The sequence below is a fragment of the Biomphalaria glabrata genome, chromosome 6 (assembly GCF_947242115.1).
Source record: "Biomphalaria glabrata chromosome 6, xgBioGlab47.1, whole genome shotgun sequence".
NCBI lineage: Eukaryota > Metazoa > Mollusca > Gastropoda > Planorbidae > Biomphalaria > Biomphalaria glabrata.
In genome coordinates this window covers 3578381-3605195 of record NC_074716.1, presented here as the reverse complement: position 1 = coordinate 3605195, position 26815 = coordinate 3578381, and the positions used below count along the sequence as shown (strand labels likewise).

At 35.2% G+C, this 26815-nt stretch overlaps 1 protein-coding gene across 1 annotated transcript; it reads left to right on the top strand.

The window, feature by feature from the left end:
• Positions 1–27: 27 nt before the first annotated feature.
• Positions 28–26772, top strand: LOC106076643 (E3 ubiquitin-protein ligase parkin-like). Its single transcript, XM_056033422.1, has 12 exons — positions 28–101; positions 15447–15758; positions 17657–17975; positions 18432–18538; positions 20674–20757; positions 21367–21485; positions 21664–21800; positions 22089–22150; positions 22737–22871; positions 23939–24022; positions 24343–24460; positions 25259–26772. Exons 2-12 carry the CDS (start codon positions 15528–15530, stop codon positions 25360–25362), a joined length of 1500 nt encoding a protein of 499 aa, XP_055889397.1. The 5' UTR covers positions 28–101; positions 15447–15527; the 3' UTR covers positions 25363–26772.
• The last annotated feature ends 43 nt before the right edge of the window (positions 26773–26815 follow it).

The window sequence follows — 26815 nt, the reverse complement described above, 5'->3', positions numbered from 1 at the left end:
TTGGTAACTTAAAAATTTTGTGTTATTATTGAAACGAAAACAAATCTAATGGAGATATTCTGATGATATTGATAAAAAGATTATAGAGTCTATAATTCCAGGTTTAGATTTAGATTAGATTTATAATATAGTCAATATAAATATAATGTAAAGTTATGACTCAGTATCACTGAGTGACTGAGTATCAGTATCAATGAGTATAATTAGGTAATTTAGTTAGATAGAGCTTGAGAAATGCTTTCCAATGTCAATGATACCAATTTAAATTTTATATTGCTGAGTTAATTGTGAGGGAAGTAATTACATTTTTAGTGGCCAAAAATTAGCCTTTGTAAATAAAAAAAAAATCTGTGACCGAAACAACTGACAGTTGAACTTAAATTCTTAAATTAACTGTATTATAAAAAGTCTTAAAGATATGGACATGGGGTTGAAACTTCACACTCTTTTACATTAATCAGTATTCTGTTAAAATAAATTAAAAAAATAAGACCAAGCAATAAAATCTTTGAAAAAAAGTTAATTAATATATAAAAAAGCCTTTGACAAAAAATATAAATATATGTGATTTTTTTATCATATGAGCCCAAAAATCACAAATAAAACAAATCAGATCTGTATTGTGTTTTATTTTGTTTAATTATAATTCTACTGTATTTAAATAGCTATTTATATGCAGCAGATAGATAATTCTAATAAATTATAAATGAAAATAGCACTGCGCAGAAAAATATTTCCTAAAATTTAATGACTATAAGTTTCATAAACTTCATAAAAAAACAGTTTTAACCTTTTTGTAGAGCACTGGCAATTAATAATTTTAAATGCCTTAATTTAAATGCTTTAAAAATTAGATTGAAAATGAAAAATTTCTTGCTTCGGACAATAAAATAAAAAAGAAACCTTGCGATTTTTTTTAGAAGTTATTAAAAGATTTTTTACTTGAATTTTTGTGCAATAATAGCTCAGCATTTTAAAAATATAATGTACTCATTTATTAACTATTATTATTAAATATTATTATTATTATTATTATTACTATTATTATTAAATTTTCTATGTAGTTAGTTATACACGTAAATATATTGATCTAGAATTAGATCTAGAATCTAGATCTAGTCTAGGTCCACATTTTGAATTTAATAAACCATTTGATTTGATTTAATTGTCATTGTAAACTAGCTTTCACTTTAGATTTAGACTTAACTTAGGCATTGTAAACCTTAAACTAGATTTAGACTAGACTCCTTTAAAAACTAAAATCAAGAACAGTCATCATGAAATTGCTCTGGCTATTTATCCTAATAATCACCAAATGCACACTAGCTGAACACAGAACTAGATCTACCTTTGTCAACACTAAACTTAAAAAGGAAACAACAGTCATAATCAATCATCACACTTTAGAACAATGCAACTTCAAAAATAACCTAACATACACATCTATAACATTAAAGAAGATTACCCATCACAAATGGAAGTTCTCAATCAGACACAGCAGAAATAAATACCTATCACTGTTAATATTAATGGCAGGAGATGTAGAGTCAAATCCAGGGCCTAGATCTAAAGATAGATGCAACATCTGCAAAAAAATATGCACCCTGAAACAGAAAGCCATTCAATGTGACACCTGCGATGAATGGTACCATGCATCATGTCTCCATATGAATACACCTGTGTATTATGCCTTAGGCAACAAAGACGCATCATGGCACTGTGTACCGTGTGGGTTACCTCAGTTTACATCAGGACTGTTTGATTCCTTTGATGCGGACACTTCTAACCCATACAACATCCTAAACACCATCCCGAACCAAACTCACCAACCACTAGCCAGATCCACTCCTGTTAAACCTAAATCTACTAAAATTAATACAACAGCCTCACTAAACAAACCTACTAAAGAAGTAATACCAAAATACCTTAAAACCTTAGTTATAAATTTTCAAAGCATTAGGAACAAAACAGCAGACTTAGAAATTTTATTAGAATGTGAGAAACCAGACATAATTGCAGGAACAGAAACTTGGCTGCATCCTGAAATTTATAATGCAGAAATTTTCAATAGTAATTATGAAATTTTTAGAAAAGATAGGGCTGATAATCATGGAGGAGTTCTTTTAGCAATAAAAAACACTCTTATAGCAGAAGAAATTACCTTACCTAACTCAAAAAATGTAGAATCAACATTTTGTAAAATTAATACCACCTCAACATCCCTAATAATAGGCAGCATTTACAGACCACCAAATTCTAGTTTAGAATACATGCAGGAACTATGTAATCAGATTACTACACTTAAAGAGACAAATAAAAATGCAGTTTTTTGGATTATGGGTGATTTCAACCTACCTGATATAAATTGGAAAACACTAACCATAGATAAACACCAAAACCTTAAGGACATAAATGAGCTTTTCATAGAAACTTTACACAACCTAAGTTTAGATCAAATCATTAAAAAGCCAACTAGATTAAACAACACATTAGATCTCTTCTTAACCAACAGACCTGGATTAGTAGTTGATTATGAAATTATCCCTGGTCTATCAGACCATGAGATCATAAAAATACACAGTCAGATAAAAGCAGTAGCCAATACAAAACCCAAAAGAAAAATCTTACTCTGGAATAAATGTAACCTAACACAACTACACCAAGCTGCACTAAACTTTCAACAAACATTCTTATTAGAAAAAGACATTAACCAACCAGTCGATGACCTCTGGAATTTCATTAAAAACCATCTTAAAAGCATAATAGAAAATCATATACCAACTAAATACACATCAAACAAAATAAATAAATGCTGGTTTAATAATAGACTAAAGAAGCTTTGTAAACAGAAGGAAAACCTCTATAGAAAATTTAAAGAAACTAATGCAGAAAGAGTTTACAAAAAGTATATAAAAATTAAACACTTAACCCAAAAAGTAAGCAGACAGCTGCAGAGTGAATACATAAACAATGTAATATCTAAAGATAACAACAAAAACCTATGGTCATACATTAAGTCTAAGAAAATGGAAACAACAGGCGTAGCGCCATTAAAAGATGAACATAACATAATACATAATGATAATGAAACTAAAGCAAACATTCTAAACAAATACTTTGCATCAGCATTCTCAGCCCCAGGAGACAAAGACATATTACTGAATTTGAACCAAGTAGACAACATAGAAGATATAGTAGTACAAGAAAATGGAATTCAAAAACTATTAGCCAACACCAAACCAAATAAAGCTTCTGGACCTGATGGTATTCCAGCTAGATTACTCAAAGAACTAAGTAATGAGCTAGCCCCAGTGTTCAAAATACTCTTTCAGGCTTCACTTAACCAGGGCAGAGTACCAAAGGACTGGAAAGAAGCTAATGTCACCCCCCTATTTAAAAAAGGAGAAAAATCTGACCCAGGGAACTACAGACCAGTATCACTTACCAGCATCACATGTAAAATCCTAGAACACATAATATGTAGCAACATCATAAACCACTTAGACAAACATAATGTCCTCACACCATACCAACATGGCTTTAGGAAATATAGATCATGTGAAACACAACTAATAGGACTAATTGATGATTTTTCAAAAGGTTTAGATAATAGTGAACAAATAGATGCTATCTTACTAGATTTTTCTAAGGCTTTTGACAAAGTTCACCACCATAGTTTGCTTAAAAAATTAAAATATTTCGGCATTAATGGTCCACTGCATCAGTGGATTAAAGACTTTCTGATAGGGAGAGAACAAACTGTAATAATAAATGGCTCTAAATCAACACCGATAACAGTAAACTCAGGTGTACCTCAAGGTACAGTCTTGGGTCCACTACTATTTTTAATTTACATAAATGATTTACCAAATTGCATTAGTTCAGGAACAAAAGTCAGATTATTTGCAGACGATTGCATAATATATAGAACAATAAAAACAACACAAGACACAGATATTTTACAAAGAGAATTAGATGAATTACAGAAATGGGAATCAAATTGGAGCATGTCTTTCCACCCAGAAAAATGTCAGTTGTTAAGAGTAACAAAAAAACTAAAACAAATTAATTCCACTTATCTTATTCATGGCAAACCAGTATCACAGACTAAAAACGCAAAATACCTAGGTGTTATAATAAATGAAAAACTATCATGGAATCCACATATTGATGAAACTACAAAAAAATCAAACAAAGCATTAGGATTTATTAAAAGAAATTTCTATAAATCAAATAAGAACATAAAACTAAAATGTTACTTAACCTTGGTTAGGCCAATAATAGAATATGCATCCTCCGTTTGGGACCCCTCAACTCAAGAAAACATTAAGAAACTGGAACAGACACAAAATAGAGCAGTGAGATTCATAACAAACGAATATTCACATTTGACTAGAGTAACACCTTTAGTAAAATCACTAAATTTAGAAAGCCTTCAGGACAGAAGGCTCAAAAGTAAAGTAGCAATCATACATAAAACACTGAACCATAATCTTCAAATACAAAAACAAAATTTAATAAAATACTCTGAAAGACACAAAGATAAAGGCACATTCCTCGTCCCATATGCTAGGACAAATTTGTACAAATACTCCTTCTTCCCTAGTGCTATTAGAGCATGGAATGGGTTGCCTGAGCTAGCCAGGAAAACCAGTGACTTGGCAGAATTTAAGTCATTGGTTAATATGCATGACTAAATGCATGACGCGTAGGACGTAATCATCTTCTTTTTTGAAGTAACGTCTGTATTATATAAGATAAGATAACTATTAATTTACAGGTATATTAATAGAAAAAAAACAACACACAGAAAAAAAAATTAATTATTAGTTCGCTGAGCTAAAAATATGAAAAACAAATTGTAATATTTAATATTATTTTTTTAAGTAATTAAACTTTTACTTTAAAATTTGCAGATTACAAAGTCATTATAATAAAGACACATTCCCTCTCCTTAATCTAGCATTTAAACACTATAAAAGTTAATCTAAATGAAAAATTCCTATGTGTGCTTCTAAAAATAGCTTGTGATAGACAGAAATTGACCATTTCCAGTAAATCAAAGTGTTGGTTGTTACTAAAAATAGATTTTAACCATCAACTTTGAAAATTAATATCTAAAGAGTGCGCCAAGCTACAAAGTTCAAACTTAGCAAACATATATATATTAACATGCTAAATTCAATAGAATTAGTGAGATTGTTGTAACCATAAACACTTTTATTTTATTTAAAAAAGAAAATTTTACCCTTCTTTGTCTTTGTTAATTTTAATATCAAATATCTTTAAAGTGCGCCAAGAGAATTTAATGAAATTTGAAATATACACATTTCATAATATGATAAATTATTGTAGCAAACAGCATTGTTGTAACTTTTATAGGAAAAAAGTTGTAAAAATGTCAACTTTCACATAAACTTTTGTTAAGAAAAATTTAACAGATTGGTTTCAAAAGCAAATAAAAATGATCTCTGATATCTTATGTTTACAAAAAGTAATCATAATTAGTCCTCAAATCAAATACAATATGCTAAAACTTTGATGTAAATGACCACCCCTAAAAAAAGGGTAAAATCTGCTGACACACTTTTCAGCCATTTTTTGGGAGAAAAAAAAAATGGATCTAGGTCAGTTTATCGAAGCACCTAGTATAATAATAAATTATAGTATTGTAACAGTTATTGTTACAATCTCTCCTACTCTTAGCTCTAGTAGAGCCTCTACTGGCTCTACTCTACTGTAAGTTAGTGTAAGTTTAACTATCTATCCAGGCTCTCTTCTCACTGCACCACACGACACAACGAACTTAAAAGAACCTCACAACTCATCAGGGCTCCAAAGTAACAGTAACAGTTTAATTTCAAATACATTACAAATACTGTACAGTTGGCAACAACATCACACTAACTGTCCAAAACTTAGCCTTGCCCCGTCTGACTTCACACACCGTCTGTCTCTAACTTCGCCTCGTCTGGTCACATTGCGAGGTAACGTGAAGTTCTGTCTTTCTGACACACTCGCTCTTATATAGTGTCTCTACTGGCCTTCTAGAATCGGATGGAACGTTCTTGACCACTCAGAATGATCACAATCGCTGTGACTTGCGTGCGTAATATTTACACACAGGTCGTTGCCGAACTGGCGTGTACTGTCACTGGTCACAGTTGACCGCTCTTCCTGCGCTGGACTGTGGCGATTTGGGTAGGCTAAAAACACACAGCACTACCCCATCTGTGCGACCACCAGGTTTACAACAGTATAAATGTATAAATTATAATAATAATAATACTAGAATTATCAGAATACTATATTCTAGATAGAGGTAATTTCCGCTTTTAGCTAGATATAATAAGTATACTATCAATAATTATGATTAATTATGAGTTGAACTTACTTAACTTATCAATAGTATCAACTATCATCTAATGATAAATGATCTATGAGTATGAGTTGAGTATGACTAGTAACTAGTAGTATCTAAATCTAAGTCATTCTAAGTATGACTACTCAGACTACTGTAATAGTTACTAATAGTACTAGAACTAATAGTTAGTAATAGTCCATAGATTAATAGAAAAATCGATCTAGATTTAGATCTAGTAAAATCTAGAAGTAATACTACTGTCTACTATTAGTTACTATGACTGGCGAACTAGAATAAGTTTCAATAAAAGAATTATTCCTTTGCTAGATTTTATGATTTTACTAGTCTCTAGATAATTAGATAGATCTAGATCAGGTGTGGGCAATCTTTTTGTATCGAGGGTCGTATTAAAAAAATTGGGGAATGGGGGGGGGGGGGGGCGCATGTATATATATATAAAATATGTGTGTGTGTGTGTGTGCACAACTTAGAAAAATGGGCTATCTAACTGTGTATACTGGCAGTTTAATTGATATTTATACTGTATTATAATTCACTTTTTCACACCCCTATATGAGGAACTACAACATATCTGAAACTAATTTTTCGATTTTTTGAGATTTCTATTTTCTTTTATAGCACATTTCACCGCAAATGTACATTTGTAATTAATGTTTAATTTAATGCTAAACTCATGCGTATATTCCGGAACTGTGGAACTAGCTTACTAGTTGACTTAAGTTGTTATTCTTGGGACTGCTGTCAAATTAGTCATTCACTTTCAACCTTCGATTAGACTAGTTTAGTTTCCTCAAAAAAAAATCTTGTTTACATTTGTTTTTGTACCAAATAATGTGAAAGTTTAGCAGCAAAGTTTTTTTAAGTGTGTAAATACAGCCACTGGCATGCATAGAATTTTTAACCATTTCACTAGAAATAGTTTCAATTTTCAGCAAAAAAAAACTGTTTTCACTTGCCTGCCTGGATAAATGGGAAAGCCTTGTTTGAAAAGATTTAACATGCACTTACATTTCATATTGACACTACTCACAGCAATAGTCATTATGAAAAACATGAAATATCTCTCTTCCACTCTTCATTAGAAATATTAGTAACAAAGTCACAGATTTTATATTCTCATTACCTTACCCATGCTAAGCCAGTGTTTACATCAGAATATTTTGTTTCTAAATCTTCTAGTATTTTTCAGAAATGCATGTGGTTAAGACTCTAGCTCTGATAAGTTTGATTTCTGTAATAAATGCATCAAAAATATATTGATGTTTTGAGCAGCTTTGTGGAAACTTTCCTGTTTATGGTTTGGATATTCTCTATTTAAAAATACATGTTTTTCTCAAAGACCGAGAACTTATTACACTTGCCATCTTGTTCCAAGCATAGATGCATAGATCTAAATTGCTAGACAGGTCATCATAAACCATGGTGACCGGTCATTTCATCCCCGGTCACTTCATCCCCGGTCATTTCATCCCCAGTCACTTCATCCCTGGTCACTTCATCCCCGGTCACTTCATCCCCGGTCATTTCATCCCCTGGTCACTTCATCCCCCGGTCACTTCATCCCCGGTCATTTCATCCCCAATTAAATATTTTATATATAAATATGATTATGTAGAATGCTTTTTGACATTTTATGACTAAAGCGTTTACAGTGTTTCCTCTTTCAGTTTGTTTTCTTATTGAGAAATCTTATATTATATTGTAAATCTGGGTGTGTACTTAGCTAAAGCGCTTCTATTGAATGTGGGGGTTGTAATATCATAATATTATCCTGATCGAAGGCCAAGGTTTGGTGGAAGTTGTAAAAAATGATTTGAGAGATAGAAGTGCGATTAGAATAATTATGATCATGCCGCTGATAACTTATCATCAAAGGCCAAGGTGTGGTGAAAGTAGTGGAAATCATTTGAGAGATAGAAGTGCGATTATAATAATTATGACCGTGCCGCTGATGACTTATCATCAAAGGCCAAGGTGTGGTGAAAGTACGACCATGTTTCACTTTCATTTTTAGCCTTGAAATAAGGTTTTATTTTTTTTCTTATAAAGGCGGAGTTCACCCATCCTCGTGATATCATGTCGCCTGTATAAGTTTTGCTTTAATTCCTTTTAAACATTAACGTGTTACAATTTTGTCATTTAAATAAAAAAATGAATCCATTAAATATTGCTCATTTCATGATTTTTTAAATTACAATTTGTTAGATAAAAATGATCAGATGATGAAAATATCAGGGGATGAAATGACTGGGGATGAAGTGACCAGGGGATGAAATGACCGGGGATGAAGTGACCAGGGGATGAAGTGACCAGGGGATGAAATGACCGGGGATGAAGTGACCGGGTGTCACCGTGTTATTTTATATGTTATGAATATGGCTGTGGTTATCAATGTAGGCGTGGTGGTGACATTGGGTTCTTGTTACAAATCACAGAATAATAAAATGACGCAGGGTGTAGCAGACACAATAAGTTTAATATAACACCACATAGTGAATACACCATACAATTCGACCCAGGAATGGTCAGTATTAATCCAACAGTAATATACGAATATCACAACTTAGTACTTATTCTATAACCAACTACTTTAAACATCTAACTCTACTGCTTATATCTTAAGTGACTCAATACAAGTGCTTGCTACAAGATCTCTATGTGGACTGACTTCCTTTAACTCTCTGGTTCACCTAAGGTCAAAAGTGTTCACCTTAGTGCCACATGGGTTGTGAATAAGATTCACAATATGGAATTAACATACACAATACAGAATTAGGGTTTCTACTCTATGGCACCAACTTTGAGGTGGTGACACCGGGGATGAAGTGACCGGGGATGAAGTGACCCGGGATGAAATGACCGGGAACCATAAACCATAACCAATTTCCTCATTTCAGGCTTCTCGGTTCTTGCCCATCTGCTTCAGTGTTTGGCATCTGCTTCCATGGGTGCTATGTATTTCTGGGCCATCCCTCTTTCTCTTTCTTTGGGGGTTCCAGGTCTCAGGTGATGGCTTGTTTTGTAATGTTGCATGCAGGCTTGAGAAGAGTGTGACCTATCTCCAGCGTCTCTAAAAATGATACGACATTTACTTACATGGTGGTGGTGGTGGTCCAGATGGTGTTTGACCCGTCAGTTTTCAGTTGACTCTGACTTCACTAACATCTCTCACAGGTCTCTCACCATCTCACACAGGTCTGTCACTTCTATTGATTTGCAGTTTGGTGTATTTGAAGGAGCATCAGAAATAGGTAAAAAAAAATAAAAAAAAAGCAACAATATAGAATCTTATACATCAGTGATGGCCAAACAATAGCCAGTGACCTGTTTCTAATATGTGATGCTTTCTGGCCCCTTGAATCTCCTTTCCCACTAAATATATAATAATAATGAAGCCACATTATCTCAATTTCAAGTCCAAACAAATTTGGCACCACTGGTATAAATCTACTAACATATATTAGTTCTGTACAATTACTGAGTATTGACTTTGTCTTTCTATAGATGGTTAGGCTTACTACTAAAGAAGTGTATAATCTATTAGAGTGTGGAGCTACTTCCTACTTGAGCTCAAACCTAAGACAGTATATTATATATATTATATATATGGAATATAGATTTCACTTTAGTTTTGTGCCCAATGTAGTAATTTCTTTGTACATGGCTCTGCCTGTGTTTCCTGATGCCCATTGGTTGAGCCACTCCTCTTTGTGATTGTTGACTAGCATTGACCTTAGGGTGAGGTAGTTAACAGGCCTATCTGGTTGTTCCATAAATGAACCCTGCCTTTGATAGCTATTCTGCCTTTTCATTTCCCATGATGCCAATGTGTCCAGGAATCCACTGTAGTGTGATATTGATATTTAATTTTGATATCATCTGATGGATTATCACAATTAGTGTTGTCAACTCTCTTGGACTGTTTGAGGTGCTGCTGTTAAGTGCTTGCAGAGTAGATTGGGAGTCTGTAAAGACAACAATATCTGATGATGGTTGAACTCCTTCATATAATTTGTTTTCCACTGTCTGTAGTGCTATGGAAATTGCCTCAATTTTGGCTTGGAAGTTTGAGCAGTAATCGCCACAGGGTGCGCTTATCTCAAAGTGTTTCTTCTTCTTCTTCTTCATCGTTCTCATTGTTATGTTGGAGTGTTCATATGACTAGACCAATACATGAGATGAACTGCGCAGTGGTTTCCAAATCAGGGAGCTCTCCATATAGTTTTCTTTCTATTGGGGTGATTTGGGGCCAATGTCTTATACGGGCCTCTTGGTAGAGAGAGCAGTTTTGGAGGACGTGGTCGGCATTTTCTGGTGATACTCCACATGGGCAGATTTCACTGGTTCCAATTTTGAGCTTCCGGAACATGTGTTGTCGCATTCTGTTGTGTCCGGTCCTGAGTCGAAAGATTAGACGTTGGTCTTGTCGGGATAGCTTATAGTAAGCATCATCTTTCTTGTGATTTGGATGGGAGCTCGTCCATTTCTCATTTATTTTATCTACAATTAATTTCTTCATTTCTTCTGGATAGAGAGCAGAGTTTACTTGTGAGTTTGTTCTCCCACTCTTGGCGAGTGTGTCAGCCTTCTCATTTCCTGCTAGTTGTATGTGAGCTGGTATCCATTGAATGACAGTTTTTTTGCTGTTGTGGTTGAGCTTTGTGAGTGCTGTTCTGAGGTTTTTAATATAAGGGGAATCAGAGTTTTGCAGGCTTTGGAGGGTTGTTTTTGCGTCTGTTAGAAAGACAATCTGACTGTGAGGGGAACTTGGATGATTTGCTAGCATGGTAGCAGCTAGTGCTAGTGCTTCCCTTTCTGCTCTGTGACTGTCAGAGAGCTCTCCAGTTGCAAAGGATTTTTCTAGTTTTCCTCCATCTGGCCATTCGATAAGTATTCCAGCTCCTCCATTTGTGGTGGCTTTATGGGATGAGCCATCCGTGTAAACTCTGATCCACTGATTGCTAGGGTAATTGGTATGTAGAAAACAGTTCACTATTTCCTTGAGCTCTGTTGGTCTGTAATCAGATTTTCTTTTTATGTTTTCAATATGGTCCCTTATAGTAGGAAGAGGGCTTTCGTCCCAGGGTGGAGATTCATTATAGTATATCGAGGATTCCAGAGTAATTTTTTCAAGTTGGTGTTTCTTTTTTAGGTTTAGAGATTCCTGTATGAAATTGGTCCTTTTGAGACGGTTTTTTGTGCCAGTTTTGTGGATTTTTGTTCTGAGTGGGTGCCTCTCCAAGGTTTCCAATTTTGTGAATTGGGAAAGGATTTTTATTTCTCTTCTTTCATCCAGAGAGATCAGGGCAGCGGTTTCCTCCATAGCTCTTATGGGTGTTGTTTTGATTGCTCCTGTCATTATCCTTAGACCAATGTTTTGAACCTTGTCTATTTTTCTAAGGTTGGTTTGGGCTGCTGAGCCCCATGCTGTGGCACCATATTCTAGTACAGGTCTTACATAACTGGTATAGGTCTTTTTCAGGATGTTGTGATTTGCTCCCCAATCTGTGCCAGCTAATTTTTTCAAGAGGGATAGTCTCTGGATGCCTTTACTCTGTGTTTTATCTATTTGGTTTTTCCAGGTTAGTCTCGGGTCATAGGTGACTCCAAGATAAGTAGGGCTGTCATTTTTTTCTAAAGCTTCCTTATCTAATGTTAATTTTATTGTTTGTTGTTTTGTTGACAGTGAGAATATGGTATATGTTGTCTTTTTTGTGTTAATGGACATGCCCCAGTCTTTGGACCAATTATTGAGTTTATCAAGAGCATCTTGTAATCGAAATTTCGATGTTCCTACATATTCTTCTGTGCTAATTAAGGCAAGGTCATCTGCATACATGCTGCTCTTAACTTTTTTGGGTAGGTTTTGATTTAGATCGTTTATGAGTATTAGGAAAAGTGTTGGGGATAGGACTCCTCCTTGGGGGACACCATTTTTTATACCCACTGTGTGGCTTCTTTGTCCTTGCATGCAAACTAAGGCTTTTCTATTATTTAGGTATTCCTTTATCCAGTTGTACATTCTGTGGGATATGTGATGCTGGATTAGCTTGAGCAAGAGACCTTGTTCCCATACTTTGTCAAATGCTTTTCCTAAGTCAACCCACACAATTGTTGTTGGTTTCTTTTCTTGAAAGCCGTCTTCTATTTCTTGTGTGATGAAGGCAATTTGATCTTCTGTTGATCTGCCTTTTCTGAAGCCAGCCTGGGCTTCAGTGAGTAGGTTATTTGACTCAAGGATCCATGTCAGCCTTCTATTTATCACTCTTTCCATCAGTTTGCAGGTACAGCTAGTGAGGCTGATGGGACGGTAGCTATCCAGTTTATTTCTTGGCTTGCCGTGCTTTAGTATAGGGATCATAATGGCTTTTTTCCAGATGTTTGGAATTCTCCCAGATTTCCAGCTAGCATTGAATAATTGTAGCAGTTTTCTTTTGGCTTGAGGACCCAAGTGAAGAAGCATGTCATTTGATATTTTGTCTGGGCCCGGGGCTTGTTTTGGTTTGAGGGCTTTTAGGGATTCATCTAGTTCCTTCATTTTAAGATTAGTGGTCATTCCCAAGGAGTAAGCTGGATTGTTTTCTTTGAATTTATCTTGGATTTCTGAGTTTACATCTTTATTTCTACTTTCATTAATTTGTATTTGTCCTACGCTTTGGAAAAACTTAATGAATTCATTAGCTGCTTCTTGGCCTTTCAGGGGTTTGTTGTCCTTTTCTATTACTATAGGAGTTGTTCTGTTTTCTTCCTGGTTGAGACATTTGGCTATACGCCAGAGTTTGTGGCCATCTCTATCTACGTTTAGTTGTTCTGTTTTTTCATGCCAACTTTTCCTCATGGCGGAAAGGTAATTTTTCCTGAAAACTGCGTTAGCTGCTTTTAGATTTATGTTATTTTCTATACAAGGGTTATTTTCTACTGTGTTTCTGGCTTCAATAGTGGCATTGTGGAGTTGTTGAAGGTGATCAGACCAGTTGGGGATATAATCTTTTCTTGCTCCTCTAGGAATTGATTCCTTAGCTGCTAGGAGTATTGCTTTGGAGAAAGCTGAGAATGACTTATTAACCTGATTTGATTTGCAGTTTATTGAAGTTGTATATAGGTCTGTGAGCTTTGAGAATAGGTGCCAGTTGGCTTTTTTGTAGTTCCATCTGGGGATGGTGGAGTTTTCTGATATTTTGAAGGAGGTATCGATACTGATCAATATGGGTCTGTGGTCGCTGGTGGCTAGCTGGTCTGCAACTTCTCTAGTGCACTTTTTGGATAAGTTGTCTGTTGCAAAGGCTAGATCTGGAGTGGTTGATGTTAGCCAGGCTCTTGAAAAAAAGGTTGGTTTGTCCTCAGGTTTATTTAGCAAGATAAGTCTGTTCTCTGCTTGCCATTCTTCAATTTCTTCTCCCCTGGCATTTAGGTCTGGGTATCCCCAGCTCTGAGAGTGACTATTCATATCTCCTAAGATTAGACAGTCTTCTTGGTCAGGTATTTGAATGTGGTCAATCTCTATTTCCTTGTCTGGTGGGAAGTAGCTGTTAAATAGATTAATATTTCCATCTGGGAGAATTAGCTTAGTTCCCATTATTTCTGATTCTGAGGAGTTGGGCATAGTTATGTCTGTGGTAGGGATATCATTTTTAATGAGGGTGAGGATTCCTCCTTTAGGTCTGATTTCTCTATCTTGTCTGATGCAGGTGTAGCCTCTAATGGAGAAACGAAGATTACTGTTCAAATGAGTTTCTTGGATGCAAGCTACATCAATTTCTTTCTCATGCAGAAATATTTTTAGAGCTTCTTTTTTCTTTTGGATGCCCTCTGCGTTCCATTGTAGGATTTTTAGACTTTTTGTCTTGGAGTGTTGGCCAGTAGTATTTACTTTCTTGTCCCTGCTCCTGGCTCCACAGGCAGAGATAGAAGAACCACCAGCTCGCTTGTGTGGGCTCCTTCGAGGCGGAGAGCCCGGCCCCCTACCTGCGCGGCGGGATTCCACAGGCAGGACGCCACATCTATTAGAATCGTTACTGAACTCCAACATAGATGAGGTTGCGTGTCAATGTGTTATGCGCCAGGAGGCCCATTGACTCCGACTTCAGCCTGCTTTTCTTTCTGGGTGTGCTCCCATAGCCTTTGATCATCCAAGATCATCTGCAAGGCAGCAGGTGTTTATTTTCGGAGTTTTCTCTCCTAGATGAACTGCTATCCCTAGCTAACGGGTTTCATCTACCCGGGTTTAGAGTTAGAGCGCCCTATACTCGCTTTTTGCAATCATTTCCCTGGATTTCTGAGATGTTTTTAGTAAATATTCTAACCACTGGAATACTTCACCTCATCCTCCATGACTGCAAACCAGTTGGTCCGCGGCTGTTTATTTGCTATTCACAGCTAACCCTTTCAAAGTGTTTATTTTTAGGGAAGATCAGCAAAGCACCAAGACCAGCATAGATGTGCTTAAGCTGGCAAACCTGCAAAAAAAAAAAGAAATAAAATTGTACAGGTCGATACCTATTTTGGACAATTGAGAGCCAATGCTTTTTTTTAATTATTTTTTTTACCTTAACTCTGGGTGATGCATTATCCTATAATATTTGGGGAGATAATGGTTTCCAAGGGCAATAATTATTAGGCAGAATCTTACAATTATAAGTAGGCTAACTTTCAAGTTTTTCTTAATATTTTAGAGAACGTTAACACTCTAAAGCTTTCATAATATTGATGTTAAATTGGGTATTATATTTAAAATATTATCTCTAAAAAATGATAGTGATATTGTTTTAACATTTGTGTATACTAAGTGTCCTTAGATTTAGTCATTTGTACAAGAGATTGTAGTTCTAAATAAGTAACAGAACCACAGTAAGTGCTACTGCTACTTACGTTAACTCAGCCATCATTAAGAAGTCTAACTAGGGTAGTTTTTGAAGCCTTTTAGATCTCAGGCATTTTCATGACTAGATATTAGTCATCTTATTATTTAACCATAAAACATTTGCTGAACTTAATTAAATGAATTTATTTCAGCATAATTCTTAGTTGTAATTTTATCATACATTATTTTATTCTCTTCTAGTTTACAGAGTTGCCTTCTCTCTCCCAGTATGTAATGAAATGTTCTTTATAGAGGATAAAGCTGGAAAAGCTTGAAACCACTATGGCCACAACCTCAAATTCAATAGGTTTAGGCTCCTTATTAAAATGCAGTGATGAAAAAATAAGTGTTGCGGTCAGGTTTAGCAGCAATCAGAGCTACATTGCCAATGTAGGCATTAAAGACACCATATTAGACTTGAAGAAGGCTGTGGCTCTAGAGGCAAACATCTCTCCCAGGAATATCAACTTGGTTCTGGCTGGTCAACTTCTCACTGATTCAACTCTCATTCAGGTATATCACAGTCTCAGCATTAAAAAACCCCCACCTCTGCAGTTTTTTTTAACATAGAATAATCATATTCATAAGATGGTCCTTTTTTTCTAGAAATCCAAGTGGGTAAATGCCCCACATTGTATAAAGTGAGTTTGTAACACTGACACATAAGCAGCAAGAGACTTGGTGTGCCAAATGTGTCATTCAGTGTGTTCAGCAGGTGAAGGGTATAGCAGAGATAGAGATCTCAATAAATGTGTGTGTTAATGTGTCTTTACTATTTTCTTACTCAAAAATATCAGTCTTATTCTACATATATGCATCTGTGAGTGCAAGAAAAAAAAAAGTTATTTGTACAAATTCATTAGTGCTGGTGGTAGTAAAATATTCTAGGGATATATATTCTGGAGTATATCAATATTAGAAACTAGAGCAGATGCAAAATAGAGCTGTTAGATTTATTGCAAATAAAATATTCACATTTGACTAGAGTAGCACCATTAGTAAAATCACTAAATTTAGTGCAGAAGTATACTTCTGGACAGAAGACTAAAAAAATCAAGTAGCAATAATATATAAAACACTGAACAATGACTTAAAAATACAGAAACACAACCGAATGAAATGCTCAGAAAGACTCAAAGAAAAAGGCACATTTCTTATTCTATTTTCTATAGTGAAAATGTTCATTCTTGTTAACATATATACTTGCCAAAATGTTTGCAAGGAAGCTTCCTTTATTTACTCCATCCACACCTCCCCCTCCTTTTCTAACACCTTTTCTTTTCTTAGATGATTTCAAAATGCCTTATTCATTTGCCATTAGGAAGCATTTTATAGGTTGCGAAGAGCTTATATCCATTACCACTTCCGGCAATGACAACCTTGCGGAAGCTAATGGCATGTGTCTCAAATAGCCTCTGACAACCAGTCCAACTCCTCATTAGCCATGGCTGGCTACCCACCAAGGAGAAGGAAAATTCTGAATTCAAACCTCTGTTGCCTTGCAGCTATACCCAATCATGGGAAAGGCTTTGGGAGTAAAAAAAATCCGGAGCTGGCAACCCTAAGGCAGTTTGCAACACCCAGTGCTACACCCTGGCAGAACCTGCGACGCCCCTGACCCAAACTGTATTGGCACTGCGGGGAAAGGGGGGAACTGTATGTGTGGGCAACATCGTTGCAACCTCAGTTAATGCCCAGGCATTCATCTCATTTCCATGAGATGGTCATTTGGCTTTGCTTCCCTTATTCTCTTCCCCCATAGCCTCCTGCCACTTCATATTTTTTTAATGAGGAATTCCACTTTTTGTTCCGTTTTTTCACCAGTCTCATTTTGTCTTTTTTTTTTCTCTCTTTTTCTTCTTCATTTTTATGTCATCATTCTTTATCAAAAATTTCATTCATCTTTTTGTCTTTATAATAAGACAATAATAATAATAATTATAATAAAAAAAAAACAACAGTTTAACTATAGAAAATTAAATGTAGTCCTAGGTTCACACCTGTTCCACTCAAACATTACATGTGCAATGATTATATCAGATATTGGACTTGTATTTAATGATTTGATTGCCAGGGGAAGTAAGGAGTTTCTGTGTCTATATGTTTTTGTAATTAGTGCCTTGTATCCCCTTCTTTGGGATGGTAACATCTCAAAATCCTGACCCTTTTTTTTTTTTTTAATATAAATCTTTTTAGCTTTTTTTATGAATGTTTCTCTTGAACAATTGTCCAAATGGGGGGGGGGGGTCTCCCTCTCTTTCCCATAGGCTTTCTTATTGCTCGGTTCCTTGCAGAGAATATAAAGTCTTAAGTCTGATCCTTTGATATTCTGACAAAATTTTGTGCATTTATTTACTTTCTTTCAAGACTTGCTAAATGATTGATGCTACTAATTCATTTCTGTACCACAGGATTGTGGGTTGGGCTCCCACACAACGCTCCACGCATTTTTTTGGTCAGATGATGGTCTGGCCTCTGGAGATGTGTGCCTGGGCACCACTCATAATGACAAAAAAACATTGCAGACTCAGCCAGGCCCAAGTATGGAAAGCTCGTCATTAGACACAGTTCACAACAATGAAATATCATCTGGTGTCCACTTGAATCGTCAAGAGGATGTTCCACAAAGAAGAGAGTCAGATGTTGATGGGGATTATTTGCTGAGGCGATCCCTGCAACAAACTATCTCTAGCCTTGGAACTCAACTGTCTGCCTGCACCAACATAAGAAGTATATGATTTTTAAAAGTTCTTGGTCTTTATCTTATCAGTAGATTTGTTTCAAAATAATAATAATATTGAAAAAAAAATTGAATAGCTTTTGTATGGCTATTTTTCTGGACCAGTTTGGGGGGGGGGGGTTTATGGGAGAATGTTGTCTTAAGACATCTTAAAAACATTATAGAAAATTCAATGTCATTCAATGTCAACTAAATTCTCATTTAAAAGATAAAAGGCTGGTTTAATAACAAATTAAAGAAACTTTGCAAACAGAAAGAAAACCTATTTAAACAATTTAAATTGTTCAGCTGGAGGTTTGGGCTAGGACGTAATTATTTTTATGTCAAGGAACATTCAAAACATGTAAAGCAAACAATAATATTTAAAAAGTTGTTATAAAATTAAAAACTGAAACTTATATAAATGTGCAAAAACACAGCATTTTCTCTTTTCTTTTTTTTTTAAGACTTTAGCCGATTTCTGGTGTATTGTAAACTTTGTGAGAGTGTACAACCTGGCAAGCTCAGACTGTGCTGTAAACAGTGTGGAAGTGGAGCATTTCTCGTTGACAGGGCAAGTATTTTTTTTTTTAACTTTTTTTTCTCTTATGAAGTTAATTTTTTTTTTAGTTTTTGGGGGATTTTAAATAGATTTTGCCACTTGTTTCTTAAAAAAAAGGAAATTAATCCTCAGGTGTCTACTTAGTTACTCATGTTAGTACAGTATTGAAACATAAGTCATTAGTTGTTTTAACTAGTTCAAGCAAACTGAAATGACCTATACTTTTACGACACTTGGAAAGAAAAGAGTAAATGATTTTGTCCTAGCACATGGAATAAGAAATGTGCTTTTAAAAGGCTATGTTTTTGTATTTGTAAATTCAGTCTTCTTTTCTGCAGTGCCTCTAAGTTACGTGGTTTTATAAATGTTACATGTAACTATTCATTTGTGATTAACCTCATGGCTTAATTTTTGGGTTCAAGTTTCTTAAACAGAGCATGCATATTTTAGTATTGGTTTAATTAATCTTTTGTTGCAGTTTAATTTCATTTCCTTGTATGAATTAAAAAACAATCTTTAAATATCTTTGTTTTTAAATCGAAACCTCATAATTGTAGTCTATAGATTTGTATTAGGATTGCATTAGTGTCTTTGTTTTTCATGTAGAAACAAGCAACATTTATCTAATTCTGTTAGTACTTGTCACTCCCATACTGCAGTGGTCAGTTGCCTCAAACTCCCATACTGCAGTGGTCAGTTGCCTCAAGCTCCCATACTGCAGTGGTCAGTTGCCTCAAACTCCCATACTGCAGTGGTCAGTTGCCTCAAACTCCCATACTGCAGTGGTCAGTTGCCTCAAGCTCCCATACTGCAGTGGTCAGTTGCCTCAAACTCCCATACTGCAGTGGTAAGTTGCCTCAAGCTCCCATACTGCAGTGGTCAGTTGCCTCAAACTCCCATACTGCAGTGGTCAGTTGCCTCAAGCTCCCATACTGCAGTGGTCAGTTGCCTCAAACTCCCATACTGCAGTGGTCAGTTGCCTCAAACTCCCATACTGCAGTGGTCAGTTGCCTCAAACTCCCATACTGCAGTGGTCAGTTGCCTCAAGCTCCCATACTGCAGTGGTCAGTTGCCTCAAACTCCCATACTGCAGTGGTCAGTTGCCTCAAACTCCCATACTGCAGTGGTCAGTTGCCTCAAGCTCCCATACTGCAGTGGTCAGTTGCCTCAAACTCCCATACTGCAGTGGTCAGTTGCCTCAAGCTCCCATACTGCAGTGGTCAGTTGCCTCAAACTCCCATACTGCAGTGGTCAGTTGCCTCAAGCTCCCATACTGCAGTGGTCAGTTGCCTCAAACTCCCATACTGCAGTGGTCAGTTGCCTCAAGCTCCCATACTGCAGTGGTCAGTTGCCTCAAACTCCCATACTGCAGTGGTCAGTTGCCTCAAGCTCCCATACTGCAGTGGTCAGTTGCCTCAAGCTCCCATACTGCAGTGGTCAGTTGCCTCAAGCTCCCATACTGCAGTGGTCAGTTGCCTCAAACTCCCATACTGCAGTGGTCAGTTGCCTCAAGCTCCCATACTGCAGTGGTCAGTTGCCTCAAACTCCCATACTGCAGTGGTCAGTTGCCTCAAGCTCCCATACTGCAGTGGTCAGTTGCCTCAAGCTCCCATACTGCAGTGGTCAGTTGCCTCAAGCTCCCATACTGCAGTGGTCAGTTGCCTCAAGCTCCCATACTGCAGTGGTCAGTTGCCTCAAACTCCCATACTGCAGTGGTCAGTTGCCTCAAGCTCCCATACTGCAGTGGTCAGTTGCCTCAAACTCCCATACTGCAGTGGTCAATTACTTTCTCCATGAGAACGTATTGAAACAAAGTCTTACGTGTAGCATGTACCACAAATAAGTGTAAATGCACCTCTTGCTCTACATTTCCAATGCACAATGTTATTGACTTGTCTCTCCAGACTAAACTCTTAGAAGATTAGCACAAAAGCATTAGAAAATGTCTATTTCAGACATGACTTTGGTAATATTAATTGATTTCTTCTAGTAGTCTTGTACAAGAGACTTTTGAAAAATAATGTATCTGTTAAAACCAGGGTACAATTTAATGGTTGAGCATATTTGCTTGGTAACCTATACTAAAAGAAAACGTCAATGTATTTTTTTTTCCTTTGATTAAATTGTTAATTTTGTATTTATTCTAGGGTCCATGTAATTGGAATGATATTTCTTCAGATACCAGTATTAGAGGAACTTGTAAAAATTTGAATTGTTCATGTGATATACCTGTAAGTATAGCTTACACTCTAGAATCTTGTACATTGTAATGTACCATGACAAAGAAGATATAAGACACTGATCACACACAAAAAAAAATAGACTCAAAAACTCTTTTGTTCCTTTGACAATTAAATCGTTGAACAATATGTAACTTACTGTTGTAAAGTTTCACACGTAATGTTCAAGATAAACTGGGGTAAGAACGTATATCTTGTGTGCTATCATACAAATGTTTGCTCTAATCATGCACTGTTTTTTTGGTAATGCACAATTGTAAAAAGAATTTCCTCACTGATAATAAAGATATTATTATTATTAGTAGTAGTAGTGGAAGGTTTGATTTTAATTTGGAATGAATTCAGCTGGCTTGAGTTTCTCAGAGGCCTAACAGGCAACCCTGAACCTTGCACTTTTACCTCCAACACACCTTCATACACATTTCCATGAACACAATTTACAAACAAAAGTGTACATTGTGCAGGCTTACAATAGAACAAATGGCTTGATATATCCTCTATTCAAATCATTTTCATAATCTTAAATTCAGTCTGTGTACATTTGAATAAAAAACAATTTAAAAAAATATATTTTTTTACCATGTTTGTTTGTCTTCTCAGAGATTTTATCTTCGATGTTGTCAGCACCATGAAGGGGACATTGATGGTACAGCTGTTGGGTTAAAACATGTCCAGCCAAACTCACGGAGAGTCGAGTGCATAATATGTAGTGATGTGATGTATGTTGATTTAGTATGTTGATGTTGTGATGTGTGCTGATTCGTGTACATCTTTAGTTATAATTATCTTTAGTTGGTTTATTTTTCAAAAAGATACATTTATTAACCTGCAATAATACTTCATAGCCTAAGTTTTGGTCTTCTTGCAAGGTCCTCTTACAATGCTTCTCTATTCCAGGTCTCATGTTTTAATATTTCCTTGCTCTCCTGGGCATGTGATGTGTTTGGACTGTTTCAGACAGTACGGGAGCACCTGTCTGAGTGAAAGACGATTTATTGAACATCCTTTTCATGGCTACACTTTACCCTGTCCAGGTTTGTTTACACATATAATCCAATCCTACTTTTATTTCTGCTTTGAAAAAACAGAAGTCTGCTTCAATCATTAAAAAGTTAAATTTACTATATGCAATAAAACAAAACTTTAAAATATTAATTCTAAAGCTTGCATTAATTTTCTCTTATACATACAATTAAAAATAATAAATCTTTATTATTTTTTTATTTAAAAATTGGCCCTGACTGAACTCTCATTGCATATGACTTAAACAAAGAAAACGGTGTGTATTAAATATGAATGTCAAATTGCATTCTCTATTTCAGTTGGTTGTTCAGATTCTCACATTGAAGAAAGTCATCATTTCCTATTACTTGGGCAGGAGAAGGTACATGTTTGATTTGATGCCAATCTGTTGTTGTTTTTTTGTTAAAGTTATGAAAAGTGATGTGCATACAGTTCATCGCAGTTAATTGGAGCACCTCTGGACATGTTCATTTTGGTCCTAATAACCAGCTGGTCTAATTACACATTTTCTGTTACAAAAAAGTTTTGGTGCTTTTGAATTCTTTCCAAGTAAGCAATAGGTCTGATTAAGCAGTGGCCCAATTGACCAGATTTTTGTCGTATTTGGGGTTTAGCTCAAAAGCTTATTCTTCCAAACCTAAAAATCCATATTTCAGAAACAGTAAATCCACCTTCTGCTTTGGTCTTCTTGGTCAGAGTTGTCACCTGCTGCCTCTTTCCTATCAAATGTCATTTACCAAAGTCAGACTCCTGCAGCATTCAAACCAGAAGACTTGAGCTCTGTAACTATACCCACACTGCAAGATGAATTAGCTCCCTTTGATACTTTTAAGATTTGAACCATTTAGTAAAAATCCACAATGTGTAAGAAAAAAAATTGTTTAATAATATATTGTTTCGAAATCAAATTGATCAGTGAAAATTTTGTTTTTCTTAATTTGATCTAGTATGAGCGTTATAAAAATTTTGGAGCTGAAGAATATGTCCTTCAAAATGGAGGGATGTTGTGTCCAGGTCCAGGATGTGGTTCTGGATTATTTCCTGCCACAGATGACAGATTAATTCGATGTAGAGAATGTCAGGTAGTAACATTTTCTTAAAAATCTAGTTGCTACACTCGACTATCAAGCAAAACATTAAAATTTAAAGGATGACTAACAGTTCATCAGACTAATGTTTCATAAGACAATTCACTCACATCTCAAATAGCTCATCAGACAAATGTTTCATAAGACAATTCACTCACCAACAATGGTTCACTGAAAAATGTTACAAGCATTATTTGCTTTAATAAATGATCTGAAAAATAAATTATTTTGACCTCTGATGAACCAATTGTAAATAGATCAAGTCATGGGGAACCAATTGTCAATAGATCAAGTCTTGGGGAACCAATTGTCAATAGACCAAGTCTTGGGGAACCAATTTTCAATAGATCAAGTCTTGGGGAACCAATTGTCAATAGATCAAGTCTTGGGGAACCAATTGTCAATAGATCAAGTCTTGGGGAACCAAGTGTCAATAGACCAAGTCTTGGGGAACCAATAGTCAATAGATCAAGTCGTGGGGAACCAATTGTCAATAGATCAAGTCTTGGGGATCCAATTGTCCATAGATCAAGTCTTGGGGAACCAATTGTCAATAGACCAAGTCTTAGGAAACCAATAGTCAATAGATCAAGTCTTGGGGAACAAATTGTCAATAAATAATGTCCTTGTCCCTTATGCAAGGACAAATTTGTACAAATACTTCTTTCCTAGTGCTATTAGAGCATGGAATGCAATATTCTAACATAGTCTAGAATAGTCTATGACAAAAATGAAATGTGTAAATGTTTTGACAAATGTACAGAAAGTCTTATATATAACTTTATGCTGTGTTTATATTTAGGATTGCTGCATTTCGTGTATGTTAGGTGCTGGAACAATTTTAGTCTTTCCTGAGTATATTTCTTTATATTTAGGAAAATACACATTTCCAGGTCTGAAAATACACATTTCCATTTTGGCATGTAGGCATCTCTGTAAATAGGTTGTTGAACCAGTTGTGTGTAAACCATTTGCCAAAGAACCAAGTTGTGTTTGGACAGTTTTGTGGAGAACACTTTGTATAATTCTGATATTTACATTTTGCGTGCACTGTGTTTCAGTTTGAGTCTTGCAGAGAGTGTAGAAGAGAGTACCATGTTGGAGATTGTGAAGAATATCTAGAGTCTCTTCGTTTAGATCTTTCTGTAAGTCTACTTACTTATACATTTAATTGTATGCTTTAGAAGATATAATTTGCTTTAGTTTCAATAATTTTGAATCATTATATCACTAAATTTATGATTTTTATGCATTACAATTAATTTTGTTCTCTTATACGAAATATTACCCTTTTTTTTTAACTTAGTAACTTTATTAGAGACCAATTTTTATTTACTTTTAACATCAGAGATAAAATTATGCTGTTAATATAAAAAAAGGGAAATGAGTATAAAATTATAAATTATTTACTCTAAATTCAAACTACTAAAGCTCTAAAAAAAAATTATTTTGTATTTCCTATCAGAACTTGGAAATAAACAATGAGAGAGCCCTGAGAGCATCATGGGAAAGAGAAAGTACAAATCTGATTGAGGAAACAACCAAAACTTGTCCAGGCTGTCAGACTAAAACAGAACGAAGTGGTAAATAAAAAAAACAACAACTGTTCCTTGTTTAAAATGTTACCTCAGATAGAAGATTGTGCAGTGATGCACTCCAGTAGGAAAGTAAACTTAACAAGACACCCAGCAGAAACATAAACTTACCTAGTAGGAAAGTAAACTTACCCTGACACCCAGGAGGAAAGTAAACTTACCCAGACACCCAGTAGGAAAGTAAACTTACCCTGACACCCAGGAGGAAAGTAAATTTAACCAGACACCCAGTAGGAAAGTAAACTTACCCTGACACCCTGTGGCCCATCAGGTGGATGTTAAGTTCACCACTTTATGGCTAAGGCCTAAAAGGAGTGTTTTATGTGACTAGTTCAGCCATCTTTCCTTGACTAGTTTCCACAACTTAGACCTAGAGTTCAGTGTAGTCATGGACCTCTAGTTATTACAATGCCAGTTACAATGTTCCTTCCTCCAACACCCTCACTCGAAGTTTTTGGATGGAGGCCAACAATCATTGGTTTCTAATACCTAAATATACATCATTTATATATAATTCAACCATACTGTTTAACATGTTTTTGTTACTTCAAGGGATGCAACCAAATGGATAAAATCACAAGCACACCCACTACAAAAATCTCATTCACAATAATAATGACAATTTATTGCTCTGGTTAGAAGAGAACTCGAAGTATTTATTTGTGAATAAGTGCCAGTATGCCTAAAATGTGGTTCTAAAAAAAAGGTGTTGGTAGTTATTTAAAGCATGTATGCTTACAATAATGTTTTATATAATAGACCTATGTATTCATCTTGTGTCCCTAGGTGGCTGCATGCATCTGGTATGTACAAGATGTCGGACTGAATGGTGTTGGGTCTGTGTCAAGCCATGGAATAGAGATTGTCAGGCTGATCATTGGTTTGGCTAACAGTACTGTTAGGAATAGATTTAGTAATGAAACATTTGGCTAACAGTACTGTTAATAGATTTAGTAATGAAGCAGTTGGCTAACAGTACTGTTAATAGATTTAGTAATGAAGCAGTTGGCTAACAGTACTGTTATGAATAGTTTTAGTAACGAAACAGTTGGCTAACAGTATTGTTATGAATAGATTTAGTAATGAAACAGTTGGCTAACAGTACTGTTATGAATAGTTTTAGTAACAAAACAGTTGGCTAACAGTACTGTTATGAATAGATTTAGTAATGAAACAGTTGGCTAACAGTACTGTTATGAATAGATTTAGTAATGAAACAGTTGGCTAACAGTACTGTTAATAGATTTAGTAATGAAGCAGTTGGCTAACAGTACTGTTAATAGATTTAGTAAAGAAGCAGTTGGCTAATAGTACTGTATGAATAGATTTAGTAATGAAACAGTTGGCTAATAGTACTGTATGAATAGATTTAGTAATGAAACAGTTGGCTAATAGTACTGTATGAATAGATTTAGTAATGAAACAGTTGACTAACAGTATTGTTATGAATAGTTTTAGTAACGAAACAGTTGGCTAACAGTTCTGTTATGAAACCGTTGTCAAAACGATTCATTTAATTTCTTCAAGTTAGGGGAAAAAAATGAAACAGAGAATAGCGTCGCTAGAGGATTAAAGGGACAGCCTTTATTAAAACCAGTAAATGGAAAGATTGTCTTAGGGATTCCGAATATTCATGTGGTGAATTTGGTATCTGCTTCACTGCTAGACACTTCGGAATCCATGTTGTTATAGCTGTTTGTATTTTTGTCATCAAGTGCTACTATTTTATGGTACTATCACTGTGACTTAATTTCAGCACTAACCTACAGTCATGTAGGTTTTGAATAAAAAAACAAAAAAAGTAGTTAGTCAAATCTGTAGACAATGTTTCCAATTGTTTGTATTGATAAGAAACTCTTAGAGTAGTACAAGTTGCTTGAGAGAAGGAGACTGTTAGCTATTTGTATTTTATATTTTATTATATACACATACCCCTGAATTTTACTTATAGAGTGGCTACAAAAATATTGAAACAAAACTATGATATCACACTGTCAATGTTCATAAAATATTGAAACAAAGCTATGAGAGAAGTCTGCAAATGTTGACACTTGCCATAGTGAATGTTTCTTCTCTGTGTTCAACAGACTTGCAGACACTAATATAGTGCAGAGCAGACACTAATGTGATGACCTAATGTTAATTACTGGTATGTGTTAACATATTTGTACATATGAAGCCAACACAAATTGTGTCTTTCATTCAAATCATTGGGTTTAAAAAATAAAAATGCTATTGATTTTTCATATAACTGACAATCTAATTTGTTATTTTTTAAAATAAATTTTATAATACCTGCATTAGCTTTTTTTTTTTAAATTGATTGACATTCTCTTTCATTCC

Bases quoted from the DNA above. Each gene is read 5' to 3' on its own strand.
- LOC106076643 (XM_056033422.1), top strand. From the start codon at position 15,528: ATGGCCACAACCTCAAATTCAATAGGTTTAGGCTCCTTATTAAAATGC. The intron at 17,976-18,431 runs GTATATGATTTT...TTTTTTTTTAAG, and splicing joins TGCCTGCACCAACATAAGAA to ACTTTAGCCGATTTCTGGTG. The intron at 22,872-23,938 runs GTAGTAACATTT...ACTGTGTTTCAG, and splicing joins TTCGATGTAGAGAATGTCAG to TTTGAGTCTTGCAGAGAGTG.